Source organism: Ailuropoda melanoleuca, chromosome 1 (genome assembly GCF_002007445.2).
Source record: "Ailuropoda melanoleuca isolate Jingjing chromosome 1, ASM200744v2, whole genome shotgun sequence".
In the NCBI taxonomy this organism is placed as follows: Eukaryota; Metazoa; Chordata; class Mammalia; order Carnivora; family Ursidae; genus Ailuropoda; species Ailuropoda melanoleuca.
Window position 1 is genome coordinate 43,564,435 of NC_048218.1, and position 18,904 is coordinate 43,583,338.

General features: G+C 39.5%; 1 protein-coding gene across 1 annotated transcript in view; it reads right to left on the minus strand.

The window, feature by feature from the left end:
• GABRR3 (gamma-aminobutyric acid type A receptor subunit rho3) overlaps positions 1–18,025 on the minus strand; it is a 50,476-nt gene extending 32,451 nt beyond the window's left edge. The window contains 4 exon segments of the mRNA XM_002920035.3: positions 831–1,054; positions 3,668–3,735; positions 9,558–9,670; positions 17,901–18,025. Coding sequence (XP_002920081.1) covers positions 831–1,054; positions 3,668–3,735; positions 9,558–9,670; positions 17,901–18,025 — 530 coding nt within the window.
• Between the last annotated feature and the right edge of the window lie 879 nt (positions 18,026–18,904).

The window sequence follows — 18,904 nt, forward strand, 5'->3', positions numbered from 1 at the left end:
CGGCCCAGGTCATGATTCCGGGGTCCTGGGATCGAGCCCCGCATCGGGCTTCCTGCTCAGTGGGAAGACTGAGTCTCCCTCTCCCACTCTCTCTGCTTGTGTTCCCTCCCTCGCTGTCTCTCTCTCTGTCAAATAAATAAAATCTTTAAAAAAAAATGAAAAGGGAGTAAACAAATTAGTGATAATCTGAACGATGACTATACCTTCTCGTAAAAAATGAAGGAGATAATTAAGAAAACTATTTAGTTAATCCAAGACTCCAAGACTGCTTGGTAACGTGCAGTTGGTAAAGAAGAAAAGCAATTCTGTGCACCTATAAAATTGTGGGCCAGACTTTTCGGGATTTCCACGGTTCTGCTCCACTCTGTCCAACCTTCTTTTCTTTTCTTTTTTCTTTTTTTTTTTTAAGATTTTATTTATTTATTTGACAGAGATAGAGACAGCCAGTGAGAGAAGGAACACAAGCAGGGGGAGCAGGAGAGGAAGAAGCAGGCTCATAGCGGAGGAGCCTGATGTGGGGCTCGATCCCACAACGCCGGGATCACGCCCTGAGCCGAAGGCAGATGCTTAACCGTTGTGCCACCCAGGCGCCCCCCAACCTTATTTTCTATCATTCTCCAACGAAATGCTGAGTAGATAAGAGTAGAAAACTATTCTTTAAAATCTGGAAGGTAGAACAAGGAAAAATTATACTTTCAGCTTGTGTCCCAATCTTCAGCATGACTAAACAGACAGTAATATTGTGAGTTTAGCCAGAAGTGAGATCCACTAGCTTTGTTGTAGACAGCCCTGGTATAGGGAAGCCAAAGAAGGTACACAGCCCTCCTTACCTGAGACTGAAGAGGACGTTTCCATCAGGGTATATGCACAGCACGATGTTCTCCACGGTTGTAGCATGAATGAAGGATCTTTTAGAATGGACAAAAAAGATGTCAGGCACCCAAATCTTTTTGATCAATCTATGATCAAAGGTCATGCTTTTGTTTGTTGTGCTTGGAAAGGAGAGCCTCTCATCTTTCCAGTAATGTCTGAGATAAAAAGTCATTGTAAAGTCCTAGGTAGAGAGAAAAAGAGACAAGTCAAAGCCAGTAGGAATATGGGTCAGGATGACCAATTAATACCATGAGTCCTAGACTGATTGGTATGGGTGTTAATGACCCATAAAGTGAATGGCTTATATTGTATTTTCAGGTAGATTTAGGATGAAGCCAGTGAGCTTGAGTTGCAGAACCTCTCCTTCACCTGAAATCTGGTGAATGTTGCATTTCTAGCAACCAGAGAGAACTCAAGTTGGGGAAGGGAAGCCAGGTTATAACTAGGAAATATTTCTACATATGTACTGGTAAATCACCTAAAGAGATCTCAGAAGAAAAGGATTTGGAACTACAGGGCCCAGTATTTTATTCTTATTGTTTCATTGTAAATAAACATTCACTTTTATAATGGTTTCTGTATCCATAAATTTGAATTATTTTTTGTTAAAGAAGACCCCACCCCAAGTTGAATACACTACAGTCCCACAAAAATGGATACAGCATTTATTAGAGCTGTTAATAGAATGCATGCTGTCAGAGATCCTGACATGGAGATAACAATTTTCCTTGGCTCGAGAGAGAGAAAGAATACCAAGAACTGGTGGGTCTCAAGTTCTAGTGTGTAAAAGACTTACCTGTGAATTGGTTAAAACAGCACATTCCCCAGAAGCTAGTACCCTGAGATTCTGACCCAGTATGGCTCAGGGAACTGAATTGTTAGTGTGTAACCCAATTGTAAAGAGATAAAGATGGGGGGCGGGCAGAGCTACAGTAACATTATTTTAGCAGAAAAAAAACTGGTTAGTCAATACTTTGAGCTTTGTTTGCTCTCATATGCTACATTTAACATCTTGTTTGTCTGAACAAAAACCCCTCTAGCTATATCCAAGTCACTGGGTGTGGACAATGATGACGTGTTTCATCTTTAACAATTGTTTACTTCTTACTATCATTTATTTCCCGACAATACTCAAATTATTCTTGAACTAACACATGTGACAGAACTTTGACATTTATTATATAAGCAAAAAACAAATCCCAGTAAACTACAGATAAGTCACCAATTAATGATGAGCTAGTTTTTTTTTTTTTAAGTTTCAGAATAAAGGTACATTGTATAATTGCTCTAGGTTAATCTGGGAGCATCAGCCATGTGTAATTTTGAATTAGGGTGAGGGCAAATAAATAGAATGATTCATTCATTCCCATAACACTACTCTGCAGGGAGTTGTGTGGGTTACTGCGTGAATTGCTTTAGTAAGCATATATTTAGAATTAGGTGCTCAGTCTGATCTGAGCTTATGAAGTCGAATAGCAGACATTGGTACATTTGAGTGACACACCAACGTCACCACTAGTGGGCACCACCATGAGAAAGCAGGCTGAACACCATGTTGAGAGGAGAGTGGGATAAAACTTCAAGGAATTGAAAGTGAATTCAGGGTGGGAAGGTGATAATTGAGAAACAAAAGAAGTCAACACTGGGGGTCACTGATAATTAGAAAGCATTTTCACCTTGGGCATGGAGAACCCAGTGCAGTTTTAGCTGATACTGAGTCCAAGAGTCACCTTATTCAGGAGAGAAGGATGAGGTCTGGTTTTTAGGGGCAGTGGGGTGGAGACAGTGAAAATTTTAGATGCAGACTAGGTCATTCAGGGATAATTTAGAGATTAGGGCAAGGAAGAGGAAAAGAGTACTTGTTCCTGGAATATAACAGACTTAAGAAAATGTCAGTACAAGCTGGTTTTCGTCAGGGAAGAGACGCAACTTTCTAAACAAGGCATTTTTGAGCAGTGAGTACTCTTGGTGCTATTCCCTTTTGGGACTAGGGTGCTTAAAATGAAGGAAGTTTCATAGTGAAACTTGAAATAAATATCGAATTTGATAATGATAAGGACTAGAAGAACATTAACTGAAGATTGAAACAAATATAACAAGTCATAAAAAAATTTTGTTTAGAATTTGCTGGAATTTTTATATTTCCTATAATTTTTCATTCAGTTAACATTTGGATGGCAATGACTAGTTGGAGGAATCACTATAAACAAACATATTAATTAAGTATATATATAAAAAGATTATTTGATCTTCCAATTTATTTGATTTATGTTTTCTAGGTCTGGTTTCCTTAAGAGATTCGCTGTTTGTTTTCTCTCTCTTTCTCTCTCTCTCTTTTTTACATCTTTATCTTTTTTTATGTTTTATCTTTAATCGTGGTATTTGCATATGATAAAAGTATCATATAAAATCTAAATTTCAAGCAGAAAGAAGTGAATAGAGAGCAAAGTAATTTTGACTCTATGAAAAAATACATTAATAGTAATATACATAATTAAATTGGTTTATTAAAACACCAGTGATTTTTTTTTTAAAGATTTTATTTATTTATTTGACAGAGAGAGAGACAGCCAGCGAGAGAGGGAACACAAGCAGGGGGAGTGGGAGAGGAAGAAGCAGGCTCACAGCAGAGGAGCCTGATGCTGGGCTCGATCCCATATCGCCGGGATCACGCCCTGAGCCGAAGGCAGACGCCCAACCGCTGTGCCACCCAGGCGCCCCAAAACACCAGTGATTTTGACACTATTCTCTATCCTGCCAGGAAAAGACCACTATCTCATATAGAGAAACTTACCATGTTAACCTCTGAAATGCTGTCAATGCTTTCAACCTGGACATCTATACCTACTGGCACTGGAGAGCCTTCTGAAAGAAGAATGAATGATATGCTTAGAAATCATTAAAATTATTTTGGTAACATTCAAAACAGAGAGAGATCAATGTTGCAAGTGAATTACTTTAAAATTTTTTTAACAACAAATTTCTCCATTATCTATTGATATGTTATTACATAGTCAACTATGATAAAAAGGCATGTGTGTAAATAAATGTTATTTCAATAATTATTACACATGTGCTTAGAAACTACTCAATATTTTCCTTCTTACAGCATATTCATGGTATAGAAATAGTGTGTTCAATTTCCGTTTTGTTTTTTGTTTTAGCTAGTAGTGCTTTAAAAAGGAACAATGTTTCGAAAACGTGTCTAAGAGGAGGTAGAGCTATGTACATATTCTCTATGGTAAGGATCATCTTTTATAGTCAGGGAGTGGAGTCGTTGTGGGGGTCATGACTCTAAAACATGTGGGAGCCTTTTCTCTCTTGCCCAAAAACCAGCCTCTTTCACTCGGGCAGGGCCTGACGGGCTGGAAGAACACAGACAAGAGGACAGTGTCCCACAGGGACGCCACACAGTCACAAAGGTCTCTGTGCAGGACATCAGTAACCACAACCTGCAGTTGGGATGAAGCAAACTTCCTTAGAAATGTGTTTGATGAGAAGGAAGCGAAAGTCAGGACTGGAGAAAACTCAGACAAGTGCTAAGATTGTTTGTAGCACTCATCTGTGATTCAGAGTAACATTTCTTTTTCTTTTTTTTTTTTTGTAAAGATTTTATTTGTTTGACAAAGAGAGAGACAGCTAGCAAGAGAGGGAACACAAGCAGGGGGAGTGGGAGAGGAAGAAGCAGGCTCCCAGCGGAGGAGCCTGATGTGGGGCTCGATCCCAGAACACTGGGATCACGCCCTGAGCCGAAGGCAGACGCTTAACGACTGAGCCACCCAGGTGCCCCAAGAGTGAGTAACATTTCTAAGCTTAGTTTCCTCACCTATACGATCCTGGTAGCAGTATTCACCTTGGAGACTTATTTGAAGACTAGAAATAATACACAGTTAGTAAACTTAATTGGTGCTCAAGAAATGGCAAGAAATAAATGTTATTGCTACTGCAACTCAGCAAAAATGCAAACCTGCTCATAGGAATGCAAGCTACTATTCCCAATGCTGCACTCAAACATTTAGATAATCAGTCCACTCCTGACTAGAAAATGAAAAGTGCTTCTCACAGAGCACTTATTTTATGACAAAACCTGAGAACAATTTGTGTGTAGAACCTTGTGACTTGTAAGCAGATCCCAGTTGCTAATGACTATTTGTGCAAGGCTGGGGCCGTCGTATAAAGCCACTGCACAGGGAGATATTCATGCCACCGCTGGAAAGCACTAGACCCTCAGGCTTGTTTGAAGACTGGTCTGGGGTAAAGAGTGGGGTAAAGGGGCGCCTGGGGGGCACGGCAGTTAAGCGTCTGCCTTCGGCTCAGGGCGTGATCCCAGTGTTATGGGATCAAGCCCCACATCAGGCTCCTCCGCTTTGAGCCTGCTTCTTCCTCTCCCACTCCCCCTGCTTGTTCCCTCTCTCGCTGGCTGTCTCTATCTCTGTCAAATAAATAAATAAAATCTTAAAAAAAAAAAAAGAAAAAAGAGTGGGGTAAAAACATGGCTTGTCCATTAGGAAGGACTCCTGGAAACATTCTCGATTTCTTTTTTCTTCCTTTCTATATTTATTCTATTCTTGGGGGAACGAGCTCTTCCAGTCTGAAGAAAAGTGTTTGCCCTCAGATGCCATCTGACCTCATTTTTGGCTCCTTTGAATTCCATGCCCAAGTGTACCTTACTCCAGGGTCTAGAAATCTATGCATCTTGAGGACAGTGTGGAGGGCGAGGGCCATGTAAAGGCAAGATGCAAAATTACAGAACGTTGGAGCTGGATATAGTTCTAAATATCATTCTTTTTATGGATAAGGAGCTCAGTCTCAGAGAGAAGTTTGTACTAAAGCAGATGGATTAAAAATCATGAAATTTCTAGCTCCTAAACCTGAATTAAAGCCAAATTTCCATAAATTCCTTAATTCCTCTAAGTCTCAGTTTGCTTATCTGTAAAATAGGGGAAATAAATTTATGGTACTTACCTAATAGCCTTGCTGTGAGACTAAATGAAAGAATGTGTGTCAAGTCCTTAACCTAACCCCCTTCACACATCTTACTGACCAGTAACGTATACAACACAAATAATAACAATTTCACAAATACTTGCATTAATTCCATATATAGAGCATTTGGCATATAGTAAAAATAAATAAACATTAACCATTATCATTACGTGTTGATTTCCCAGGATCAATACCCAGGTAGCAGCACACACATCTGTAGTCTTTCTTGTATACGTAAAGATGGACCATCAGTCTATTTTTATGTATGCTGGGATAAGGGTTGTTAAATAACAGTCATATATCTTACATGTATAGTGCACTTAAAATACATTATACAATACACTATCTCATCATTAAAGCCGTTTGTTAGGTAGGTAGGTAAAACCGATGTTAGCTCCATTTGACATATGACATAACTCACTCGGAGATGTTAGCAAGCTTGCCTGAAACCCAAGGCTAGTTAATGCAGGAATATAGCCATGTCCCTCTGGCTCCCAGGCTAGTCCTCTTGTTTGACAAACACAGATTATACAGGCGGCTTACACAACGTTAGCTTTTGTCTTGACTCAGGAGCCGGTATCTAGATGCTCAATTGATTTCACTTTAAAGAAACAAAGAAATCATCATCTCTAAGACTGAAACAAAAAAGCCCTCAGTGATGAGAGATGTAAAGGGTAGGAAAAACATAAAGAAAATGAGCTGCAATTTATAACCCGAGTTAAACAAAAAGCTCCCCTAAATTTATATCCTCCTGTTTCCACATAATGAGTCAATTAATCTTCTAATGCTTTATAAAAGTAAAAAACACTGCAGTAGCAGCTGGTTTTAATGTTAAAGCTAATTAGGAAAACACATTAAGGCAGGAGAAGTGCTGAAGTTACATTTAGCTCAAGAGGAAAGAAGTATGCGCGTGTGTTTATGTTATGGACAAGTATAAAGAAGGAGAAGATAAATTAAAGCCTGTCTTGTATATCCTGCTGCCTGATTTCCCCAGGAAGGCAGCCTTGAGAGAACAGAGAAATGGGTCACTGGTAGAAGAAACTGTTCTGACCAAGACAAGAGAAGGTTAAGGACTGTTTTTCACGGAGCTACCAGGCTGACACTTCTGCCTGAATTGATGGATTTTTCTGCCTGAGCTGACTGAATGCATAAGACATTTGGACACCATTTAGCCCCAGTCCATGATTGTCAGAAAAAATTTCATCATCGTGGAATGATTTGCCACCTGCCACTAAGTAGCACGTTTCAATTGCATTTTTAATAACCCCACAGTGCAGCCTCAGGAAAAATAATTGCTTTTAAAAAAAGCATTCCCACTCAAAATAAAATCTTAACATGTATCTCCAACAGATCAAAAGAAGTGGAAATTTAAGGTCAGTTTTGTTTTTCTGGGGGACCAGGGATGATATCGGGGGAGGGAGAATGAAGATTTAAGTGTTTAAAGGTAAAGAACAGAGGGTCCTCACTGAATCATCTCCAACAGTGTTTCTCAAATTGTGAAGTGTATTCACATCACCTGGGATCTTATTAAAATGCAGATTTTGATTCAGAAAGTCTGAGTGTGGGGCCTGAGCTTCTGCATTTTTAACTAGCTCCCAGGTGATTCTACTGCCTGTCCTTGAACCACTTTGAGTGATAAAGCCTTTCTAGAGTGCTTGTTTCAAGGTCCAAATTCAAGGACAGCCATTTTTCTCTCAATCTTTCTGGCTTTCAATGGTCTAAAATAGAACCGTAGAAACCCTTTCCTCTAAGATAGAAATTCATTTAATTGAAGAACCTAAACTGACAGGAATTAGGGCAGCTTTTGTATCGGTGTTGAAGAGCATACATCATTTTGAGCTTCTAATTGCTGTTCAGGAGAGGGCAGGTCCAAGCCATTCCTGTGCGACTGGCGCCCTCTAGTGCCTAAAAAGGCCCACGGCAGGGCGAGTTTATCTTCGTAAAATTTTCTCCAACTAAATGTTGGGAGGGGAGACTTCAGAAACTTTTTATAGAATCATGGAGACCAAGGTACAGAATAATTGCGTGATAGCTGTACAGTATATTATCCAAACTTTGGACAAACTTTGGTTGGCGGAAAGAAACTGTTGGGAATGGTAGTTGAGGGCTCAGGCATCTTTGGGAGAATTCCAGTAAGGATGGCACATCTGAGGAGCAGTGATGCGAAGAAAGCAAGATAAAGAAGTCCCGGAAGTAAAACACGAACACATCTTTAAACCTGATTAATTCCGAGGCTTCTAAAATCCTAAGTTAAGTTCAATAAATGTGAGAAAGGCTCTGGAAAAACAAAAAATGCAACGCCCCAAGATTTAATCTGATGCCGATAATCTAATTCAGCGAATATCAAATGTGATTCTCAGTCCAGCTGTATCAGCATCGCCCAGGGGTTGGTTAGAAACGCAAACTGTTGGCCCCACCCAGATCTAGAGAAACCTGGGTGTGTGGGGGTGGGGCGCAGCCCTCTCTTGTTAAGAATCCCCCAGGTGACTTTGATGCTTGCTAATGGTTTAGTCACGAGTCTAATAAAATCAAAGCCAGACCCTTAGAACTGCAACCCAATGGATTCCATGAAATTAAAAAACAACAAACATCCCTCGACATCACAACTAACTGACGTGCTGTTTTAATTTACCTGCTAACAAGTGAGTTCTCTGAGGTACCTGCAAGCCTGCTGTGCTTCCCTTGGTCGCAACCACAACAGAGCGAGTGTCACGTTTCCCCCACCCCACGCAGAAAATTTAAAGTATGAGTTGTTTATGAAAAAGCTGCCCCTGGTCTACACCTGAGGGTTCCTGCTTCCTCAGCCTCACACTCAATTCTGCTATAGCCACACCTCTCGTATTCTGAAAAGTTGTTAGCTCAGGAATGGTGGGAGTGGAGACTTAGGTCAGTGACAGAGGTCCCAGGATGGACTTAGCGGTAAAGTGGAGAGTTCAGACGAACTGCTTGATTCCACCACATCCTGTGCGTCTCTGGAAAACTTGGTACCTCAGGGATGCAACTGGGACGCACGTTAAACAGTCTGAGGGCAGGAAAGGCTTTGTTCCAAGTGTGTCCTTATATGGCCTCCCTCTGTCCTGCTTACCTGCCCTTGCATCTGGGTTCCACCACTATTGCTTTTTTCCTGGCTTTGAGGAAATCTTCTCACTACTCCCCAGTCTCCACACTGGAATATTAGGAAGCATGATAGTGCCTACTTACGAGGCACTGGGAGGGTGGAATAGTGCCTGGCACTCCAACATTCTGGAAGATGCCGGAAGTGATAAAACGAGAAACCTGAGCAGGGTTGTTTCATAGGGAGCCATGGCATTTGGTGTGTTATTCCTTTCACCAAAGCCAGGCATTTCAGCTTATAAAGTTATTCAATAAGATTTTATGACTATCATCACAGAATCCAATTTACAGGTTTTAGTTGAAAGAATAAGTTGCTGTATAGGCATTTTATACCCATTCACTATTTATTGAACACACACTATTTATAATTAGTAAATAGTATAGGTATTTAGTAAAGATATTTATCTTTTTTGATCAATTTAAAATGTATCAGTTCTCATTCAAGAGAAGATCATTGCAAAAGGTTTTGTTTTTTTTTTAATTGGTCTTTACTTGTGTTTTGATCTTAATTGCTTCAAATTTTCAACTTCATTTTGACAGTACAAGGGATTGTGACATAAGAGGTTTGTAAAGATAATACTCACCTCCAAATCCAGGTCTCATTGCAAAGTCATGGTCCTCGATATGGAGAAGTTGCTCAGATTGCAGGAGCCATGCCTTGGTGCTGTCGTCTTTCCTCATTCTGGGTTCTTGTTTGCTATCCCTCCAAAGGGGGGAAAAATACTTTTGAGATATACAAGCTTCTGGGTATTTTGATTTAGGTTAGCCTTCTGCATTCAACCTGGTATCCTCTGAAATACACACATAAAAGCTCATTTTCTCGGCTTATGCTACACAGAGCTAAAGATCTGCCAACGTTTACTCTTTATTATGTAAGGGTGGGCAGGTAAGGTAACCCAAAATTTGGAGCAACTTAGACGATAAACCAAGTCTGGACGTAATGCTTTGGCAGGTAATGTTTCTCAGAATATGGTTTTTAGACCAGGAAAAAAAAAAACCTTGTCGCTCCCACCTTAGATCCACACACCCCACCCCAGATCACCTAAACCAGAACCCAAGGAAACAGGGCCTAGGAATCTGCATTAAACATGTTACTTAAGTCATTCTTGGGGTCACTGAAGTCAAACTACTTCTGCACTAACACAGTAAAACAAAAACAAAAATAAAAACAAAAAACACTGCAAAACTGTGATGAAAATAGTGCTTTACAAAGACAAAATGATCAGAAAGCATGGGAGCAAGTTGAGATTAGAGCAGATGTCTGTAGTAGGTTCTAGAACCTGAGGGATGGCAATGGGAATAGAGAGGAATCCAAAGGGAAAATGTATGGATTTGACAATTGATTGGACTTGATCTCTGGTCGAATTGTGAAGGAGGTGAAGTTAATTTTCATCTGCAGTTCTCTGGGGTAAAGGCAAAGTGGGGAGTGGTCTCTTGGGTGTTTCCAGAGTCTGATCTGGGAGTCACTCTGTTACTCCCTGGGTCTGTAGACTCGGGAAAGTTGCTGGATCGCCTGGACTTGTTTTTTGTCCTGGGATACATACTTCCTAGTGGTTTGCTACGTGTGGAGGCAGGATCTGTGGAAGCACAGCTCCCCTGGAATGGAGCGATCCTCAAGTCCCGGGTGCTAGCTAGCGGCTTTGCTCAGCGCCTTCCAGAGAAAGATGCCGGGCGTCCTCACTGTCATCATCATCATCAGCGGTGGCAACAATAACACCACCAGACCCTGAGGGTCTACTAAGTGAATTCTAGCTACTCTGAGTTCCTGATATGCTTTTGCCTTGATAAATGTCTTCTCCAGAAAAGCAGGGTGAACTTTAACATATGACTTGTGAATGCAATTTCTTAGCTCAATAAAATGACTTTGACGGTGAGAATTTCACATCCTGAAGCAGCTGGATGAAAAACTATGCCCAGGTGTATGGGAACCCAGCACCATCCAGAACGGTTTTTCAAGAGGGACGTATCTGGTCGAGGCCTTCAGGGATTTATTTTTGCCATTGAGAGAAAAAGGAAAATTGGAGGATGAAATCTGTCTTGGGTAGAAGACGGTGAGTTGGATTCTAAACATGTGAAGTGAATATATCCTACGAATAATAGAATACATAGGACTATTTCTTCCAAGGATCTCAAATTAATAAGAACACTTCTTTTAAGGAGCTGGGATGAACTATTTATTGAAAAAGTAATAACAGCTAATATGTTTATTAAATGCCTACTATGTTCAAGGCCTCACGCCAGGATGTTTGATAAATATTAAATATTATCTTCTTTGGCATGCATCTGAATCACCTGGTTTGCTGGGACCCATGTGCAGAGTTTGCATTTATGACCATTTCTTAGGAGAACCACAGGTCTGGAAAATAGTAGACATTGAATATGAGCTAGCCAATTATTATTATCTTAGGAAAAATCAAATGTAACTTTGAGTGAAAACTATGAAAATTTGTGAACTCCTTTGGTAATATAATACAACTAAATGGCCATCACTCATGTGTCTTTTCAGAAGCATATATTTTCAGAAGCATCATGAGATTGGAGGAAAGGATAAATCTTAATTGACAATCCCAAGAACACTGAACACAGAACGTCTTAAGGGGCACTCTTGGCGGTACCAAAAGTACACACACCTGTTCTTACCTGGACGGCTCTTCTGATGCACAGTGAGCTGTCCCATACTTATTTATTTTTGACTTTATTTATACCTTATCTATTTTGCACAAAGGATTATGTGGCTTACATACCCTCTAAAAGAATTTTGAAAATCTATGTACTCACACATTTAAATAGATGTCTATAATTTTCTCATTATAAAAATTTAAATTACTTAAATATTGATAATTTAAAAGAAAACTCATATTCCTCCTCTTAATGTATTCAGTGAATCTAAATACTCACATTATGCATTTTAAAATACACAAAATAGGGGCACCTGGGTGGTTGCAGTCGATTAAGCATCTGCCTTTGGCTCGGGTCATGATGCCAGCCCACACTGGGCTCCTTGCTCATCAGAGAGTCTGCTTCTCTCTTTTTCTCCTTGCAACCTCACCTCCCACTTGTGCTCATTCTGTCTTTCAAATAAATAAAATCTTAAAAAAAAAATACATGAAACAAATTCCCCTTTAAAAATACGAAATTTTATATCAGTCCTTGTTTTCTTTGAACTTGTATTTCCATTTTATTTTCTTCATAGAATTTTATCACCTCATCGTATTTCTTTGCAAGAATATATGTATACACTTTGAAATGAACTTTTTTAGCATCTATGACTATTACAAATGGAGCAAAACATAACTCATATAAATGTTGATACTTATTAAAGTTATGAATAAAATTTATTGGAAATGTATTTCTTGATGAAACGATTGTACATTTTCCCCAATTACGTCATGTATATGGATATCATCCTGCTAGAATGAAACCAGATCTAGCATAAATTCTATCCCTCTTCTTTACTTTTATAGATGAAAATATTAAAAACACTTTTACATACATGAAATTTGAAGAAATTTTGTTTCAGCATTGTTTTAGCAATGTAACTTAATTATTTAAATTCTTTCTTACTTACTTTCCAAAACTCACATTGTGATCTATCATCAATAATTATTTCTAGTGACTTGTAACCTGACAAATTAATTAGGTTCTTCCTTCGATTTTATTGAAAACAAAGAAAAAAAATCACCTAGTTTGGAAGACGATGTGAGATTTACACTAGAGTCACCCACTACCCCAACAACAATATTTATAATGATCTCTTTGTACCTAGGAGGATTTTATACACTGGGGTCATACATAAGGTCATATTCAGGAAGAGGGAGAGGTATGCCTTTATTTTGCCAAATGAGACAGAGCCGTCATGAAGACTGCAGACAAGTTTCCAGGCAGATTAATTCTAAGAACGAGGTCAGAGGAAGTCATAGATCCAGAAATTGATTGTTTTAAAACCATCCGTGCCCTCATGCCTCTCTGATAGCTTGCACGTACCCGTAGGAGTATAGGTACCCTCAGAAGTATAGGTGCCCTAGCTTGAAGACCCTGGCTTATAAAATAAAAAGATATATATAAAGGTTAACAAAGCGAAGACCAAAATAGAACAAAGGCACGAGAAGCAAACATGCTTAATAAGGGGGTTGATAGATGATGGAGCATCAGGTTTAGCTCAGAGCTTTCTGGTCTAATTCAATATATATTATCATTTTAAACCACTTTGTGTCTTCTTCCCTCTCCCCTCTTCTAGAAAAAGCAACTTCATTTTCAGTAGCTACTGAAAGAAAGCTTTTGGATAACTTCTGTCTGAGGAGAGGGTCTTCTAAGAGGCTGAGTCCTGATGGGGTAGAGCCAAGAAATCTCAGTTCATGGAAGAGACTTAGGTGAGCATTCTCAGTCTTTGCCTTTGCCCACAAAGCGTAACAAACATTGTTTGAGAAATAGTAGGTGTAAGTCTTGGTAATAGCAGCCACTTTTCCCTTTGAGTTAGAATATTTTCCTTCCTGGATGAAACAAAAGAAACCTATTTCCATGCTCCACCTCTTCTTGGTGTCAGAAACTGTACTATAATTTTGTGACTAAGAAAGTGGGGGAAGAAAGACTGGGTTTTGAGTGGTTTTAAGGACATTAAGGGAGTCTTTGAGGAGAACATATTAGGCAAAGAATTAAAAAGTACTAGAACCAGATGAGGAAAAGTAAATACATCTAAGTCATTCTGAAGCATTGGGATTAAATATATGGAATGACACAAACTCATTTTAATTGAGCCACTAACACTCGGCAGGTTACTTTCCAAAACTGCTTTCCCAAGGGTCTATATATTTGATTAGTTTACAAGAAACTAGTTGAAAACAAGTAGGCTGACGTGAATAGATTATTTACCCAAGGAAGGATATAATTAACAAGCATATTTTAAAAAATGTTTAATCTAGGGGTGCCTGGGTGACTTATTCAGTTAAGTATCTGACTTTTGATTTCAGCTCAGGTCATGACCTCGGGGTGCTGGGATCCAGCCCCATGTCAGGCTCTGGTCTCAGGGGGGATTCTGCTTGGATTCTCTCTTCTTCTTCTCCTGGCCCTCCTCCTGCACGTGTGAGCATGTCCACTCCCTCCCTCTCTCTCTCAAATAAATAAATCTTTAAAAAATAAAAATAAAAAACATTTAATCTAGAGAGTTAACAGTGAGATACCAAGTAAGACCAGTACCATTTTATACCTGTTAAGTGAGCCGCAAACACAAAATCTCAGTAGCCAACCATGTTAAAAGGGTATGACAAAATGGAGACATTTATACTTTGTGGGTGACAGCACAAATATTGGCAAAACCCTTTTAGAAATCAATTTCAAGAGCTAATTCATATGCTTTGACTCATAATTCATTTCCAGTAATATTATAATTTTTATTGGTACAGGGAAAATTACATGCATAAAAATATTTACTGCTGTGATTCACAACTGCAAATTTGAAAATAAATGTTCAATAATTGGTCCTTTAATTCAAAGTAATAATATGGAGTGATTAAAATCACCAACTATTATAATGTCTGTGAAACAACGTAGAAAATGATTAAGTTAAGAAAATACAAAATAGTTTCTATACTATAATTTTAAACATGAAAAATCATGGAGCTATATGAATAAGGATTAGAACTTGGAAAAGGGAGAGCATAGTTGAGATTCTTTGTATTATTTCCATGTAACATTCCATTATTGACTTTGTATAATAAATGCTTCATAAATTATCTCAAACGAGATGGACTTGCCATCTTGGATCTTTTCCAAAGAAGGATCCAGGCATCGCCCTCTACCTTATCATTCCATTCTCCTTGTCATTCTAGACGCATGTCCTGCTGCTTAACATGGACTTTTTTTCTCACTGGATCTCTATTATGAACCAGGACACACAGAAACCCAACAGTCTCAAATAACGTGTAGGCAACATTTTAAAAATTTTGTATAGATTTATTATTTTCCTTTAGAAAAATACTAAATGAAGCAAAAGTTTTCTATTGGGCTACATAGATACAAATCGAAGAACGCAATAAAGTAGGAAAGTTAGGTGACCCAGTTTCTGATCCCTAAGACAACCTCATACTTCTGGATCCAATGTTTATATCTAGGTCCCTGATGCTTTTGCTCTTTCTTAGGGAGGATATGGTGCATAGAACAATTCTTGTGGCTTTAACCTAACTGCTCCTGAACTCCCCAATTCTGGGAAGATGTAGCTGACTTCAGTCGACAGTCCGTCTCTTATAAAGAAAAAAACCCCATACAGATGAACATTTCTGTGGACCAGCCACCCAGAGAGAAGGTGCCACTCGAGACCCGACAGTTCCTGTGTCTTACTTGGGTCTCTATCTGATCACGAGCTCAGTGATGAGGCCTCAGGTTCCTCAACTGTGAAATAAGGAAACTAGACCAGATTAGGGGCTGGGATGCAGATACTTTTTTTTTTGATAGCCCATATGTTATATTAAATTGGAAAATTTCACATGAAAATCTTACTTTCCTGCGTCTTCTATAAAATCAAAGAATCTAGCAACACCGGGCTCAAGTTTTCTTACAACAAGGAAAGACTGGACCTGACAGCTATGGCCCCCAGAGGAGCACCAAGTCTGTAGCTGACACAACCCGTGTCACTGCCTTCTGTCTTACTTGCAGGAGCACGTGGACTTGCCACCCCTAGGACCCTCCTGCTTTTACGTTAGGCTCACAGATGTGCTGGTAAATGTTTAGCAAATTGTTCTCCAGGAAAAAAACAAAACAAAACAAAACAAAAAAAACAGCGCTATTTGTAGTGTTTGCTTATTTCCATGATGTAAATACTCCTGTGTGACTGATTTCAAGGTACTGACATGACAGAGATGTGCACAGCCCATAGTATAGTGCTGTAAAATATAACATAACATAATTTAACATGATTTAATGTAATAGATAGGATTTCTACCTTACAGACAGGACAGATATAAATAACCTAAAGAATGAGATAATAGTAAAATACTAAAGGAATAAGGAAGTGGTGAGTTTTAAGTATTCATTACCTTTTTTTAAAGATTTTATTTATTTATTTGACAGAGACAGTCAGCAAGACAGGGAACACAAGCAGGGGGAGTGGGAGAGGAAGAAGCAGGCTCCTGGCAGAGGAGCCTGAGGTGGGCCTCGATCCCAGAACGCCGGGATCATGCCCTGAGCTGAAGGCAGACGCTTAACAACTGTGCCACCCAAGCGCCCCTCATTACCTTTTTTTAAAAAGAAAAGATTTTTTTGGGACCCTGGGATCAACCAGGGGGAGCAGCAGGCAGAGGGAGAGGGAGAAACAGGCTCCATGTAGCAGACACCCTGAGGTTTCCTCTTCGTTTAAATGGGGTCTAAAAGGGGTGCCTGGGTGGCTCAGTCATCTAAGTGTCTGCCTTCGGCTCAGGGCTTGATCCCAGGGTCCTGGGATCGAGCCCCACCTCGGTCTCCCTGCTCTGCTGGGAGCCTGTTTCTTCCTCTCCCACTCCCCTTGCTTTTGTTCCCTCTCCTGCTGGCTGTCTCTCTCTCTGTCAAACAAATAAATAAAATCTTTAAAAAAAATAAATAAATAGGGTCTAACATTGAGATCTCCAACATAAGAAAAAAAAATTCGCACCTCACCACAAAGAGCTGATGTTCTCCTCTTGCCCCTTAAATAACACCTAAAAAAATTCACATAGTAGATTTTTCTACAGCAATTCTACCACTGGTCGTGGGCCAGTGTGATGGGTTAGCTCCTATGACAATCTCCCTTTTTCTCAGTCTGGTGGTGTAACCTCATGTTTCCCAAATATTGCTTGTCTAATTGCCTTGAAGAAAATTCAGAAAGTGGCTGAACTGGACAAAACATATTACCTCAGAACTGGGTGTGGGAACAGAAACATGGAAAAAGTATGGGAGGTGGCTCTTGATTTTAAGAGCAGAGCAGAAATCAGGAGTCTAGTAAATTTTCCCTCCCCCCTCCCACCTCTTTTGTTTCTGGTCATTAAACCTGAGGCTTCACAAGGATTTATTAAAATTTTATGTTCACTTTCCCGATCTTATAGGGAGTGCCTCATAAATATTCGGGATGTGAGGGCAATCTGGCTGAAACAACTGTCACCTCCTTGATTGCCAGGGTTGGCTGGGTGATATAACTCACCTTCATTCCTCAATTTCCCCTCCTGGGTCTTTTTCAAAATCTTGTGCGTGGTGAAAAGGAGAGACTTTCCCCAAGACCAGAGGTCCCTTTTTGGTTATTGCAGGCATTTGCGTGGTACAGTGACTAACCATCCCTGTTTGCTTGGGACACTTGGTGCTAAAACGCACGGAGTTCCCGGTAAAGCAGGATGAACACTCCACTAGCACGTGCACACATGCTCTCAATTATTGATGATAAGATAATAACGATGATGTACTGACATTTGGGATAATATTTCAAAGGTATGGAAACTCACCTTGAAAGGCAACACATGCCTTTAATGCTTTTCATGACTATAGTATTGCTATATGGACTATCTCCTCTTGAAGTCTCAACATTAGAAGTTGATGCTTAGACCAATTTCTACTCAAAAAAATTTGGGGAAATTTTCAACATATGTCATTATTAGTAATAAATGTATTATTCTTTGAAGAAATACATTCCCTGAAAGAAGATCCCTACACGAGCCCTTGTTTTCTCCTAAAATAAGCATACAATTGCCAGCCGAGATCCAGGATTCTCTGCTCTTCCTGAAGCTACCCAGAGGCGATTAATTTTGTTGGGTGAATGCTATCTCGGGAGACAATCATCCACAAATATGTGATACCATCAGAGATCTGTTTCTTGCGGGAGACAATCACCCACAGATATGTGATACCATCAGAGATCTGTTTCTAGGTTCCCCATAGGTCTGAGGCAGCTGGTGAGGGAGGGCAATGACTGTGGAGACTATACTCTATGTTACCGGGTTCTCTTCATTGAAGAGGAGCACCGCTGGTGGGACTTCTCAATCTCAGAAGCAGCAAAAGCATCTGGCCTCAGTGTGATCCAGATGCAGGTGAAGAAGACCAGCTGGGAAGCCAGGATCATCTCTTCCAAAAGAAAGGAATGTAGATGGATGCAACCAATACTGGGATCAGTAGTGCTTCTTCATGCGTCTCTTTAAAAGGAAATAGGGCGCCAAGTAAAGGTATCAGGCAAAGGGAGAGGCATTGCCTTCAATGCGGTGTCTTTTGTTTTAGTAGATTAAATAGGTTCACGTCACTTGCAGGCAAACATCTGTCTGGCTCATCAGCAGTTTAGGGAAAAACAGAGCAGATCTTTTCATTTTCAGTTTCCATCCTTTTGTCCCTTTTTCCAGGGAAGGTTCTTAGTGGCATATTTGATCCCCTACTCAATAAACTCTCAGCTCCAGTCCTCGGCAGACAAAGAAGAGACATTAGGCAATAAATCCCTTTAATCCAACATGATGTCATTTGAATATATTTAATGATCTGGCAAAATAATATGCTTAAAAAGAATAAAGATGATTAATTTAATTTTAATTATACATTTGAAGACATTTTCCTTTGTCTCATGGCTCCTTTTTAGCCAGAAATTAATCTTTATCTCCCTAAATGCATACAGATTGCCATAGTGCATACAAAAAAATAAATTATTATTTTTGTTAAGCAAATAAGTATATTTTAAGATGATGGTGTATTCCTTTGAAAGCAGAAGTGGTTCAGTTTAAGATTTAATATGGTAAGCGGCCTGATAAATAAAAAAAGAAATTAGCCTTGAGCAGTGGGTAAGGAATACACTGTCACTGTTAAATTATGACCACACACATTCCTGAAAGTTCTCTGCACCTGTACAGTAGAAATAGTCCCTGGAAACATTTCCTCTATGTATGCAAAGTTCTAATGAATGAGCACGTCAGTGAAATTAAATTTCTCCAACTGGAATATCACAAGGTGAGCCATAGAG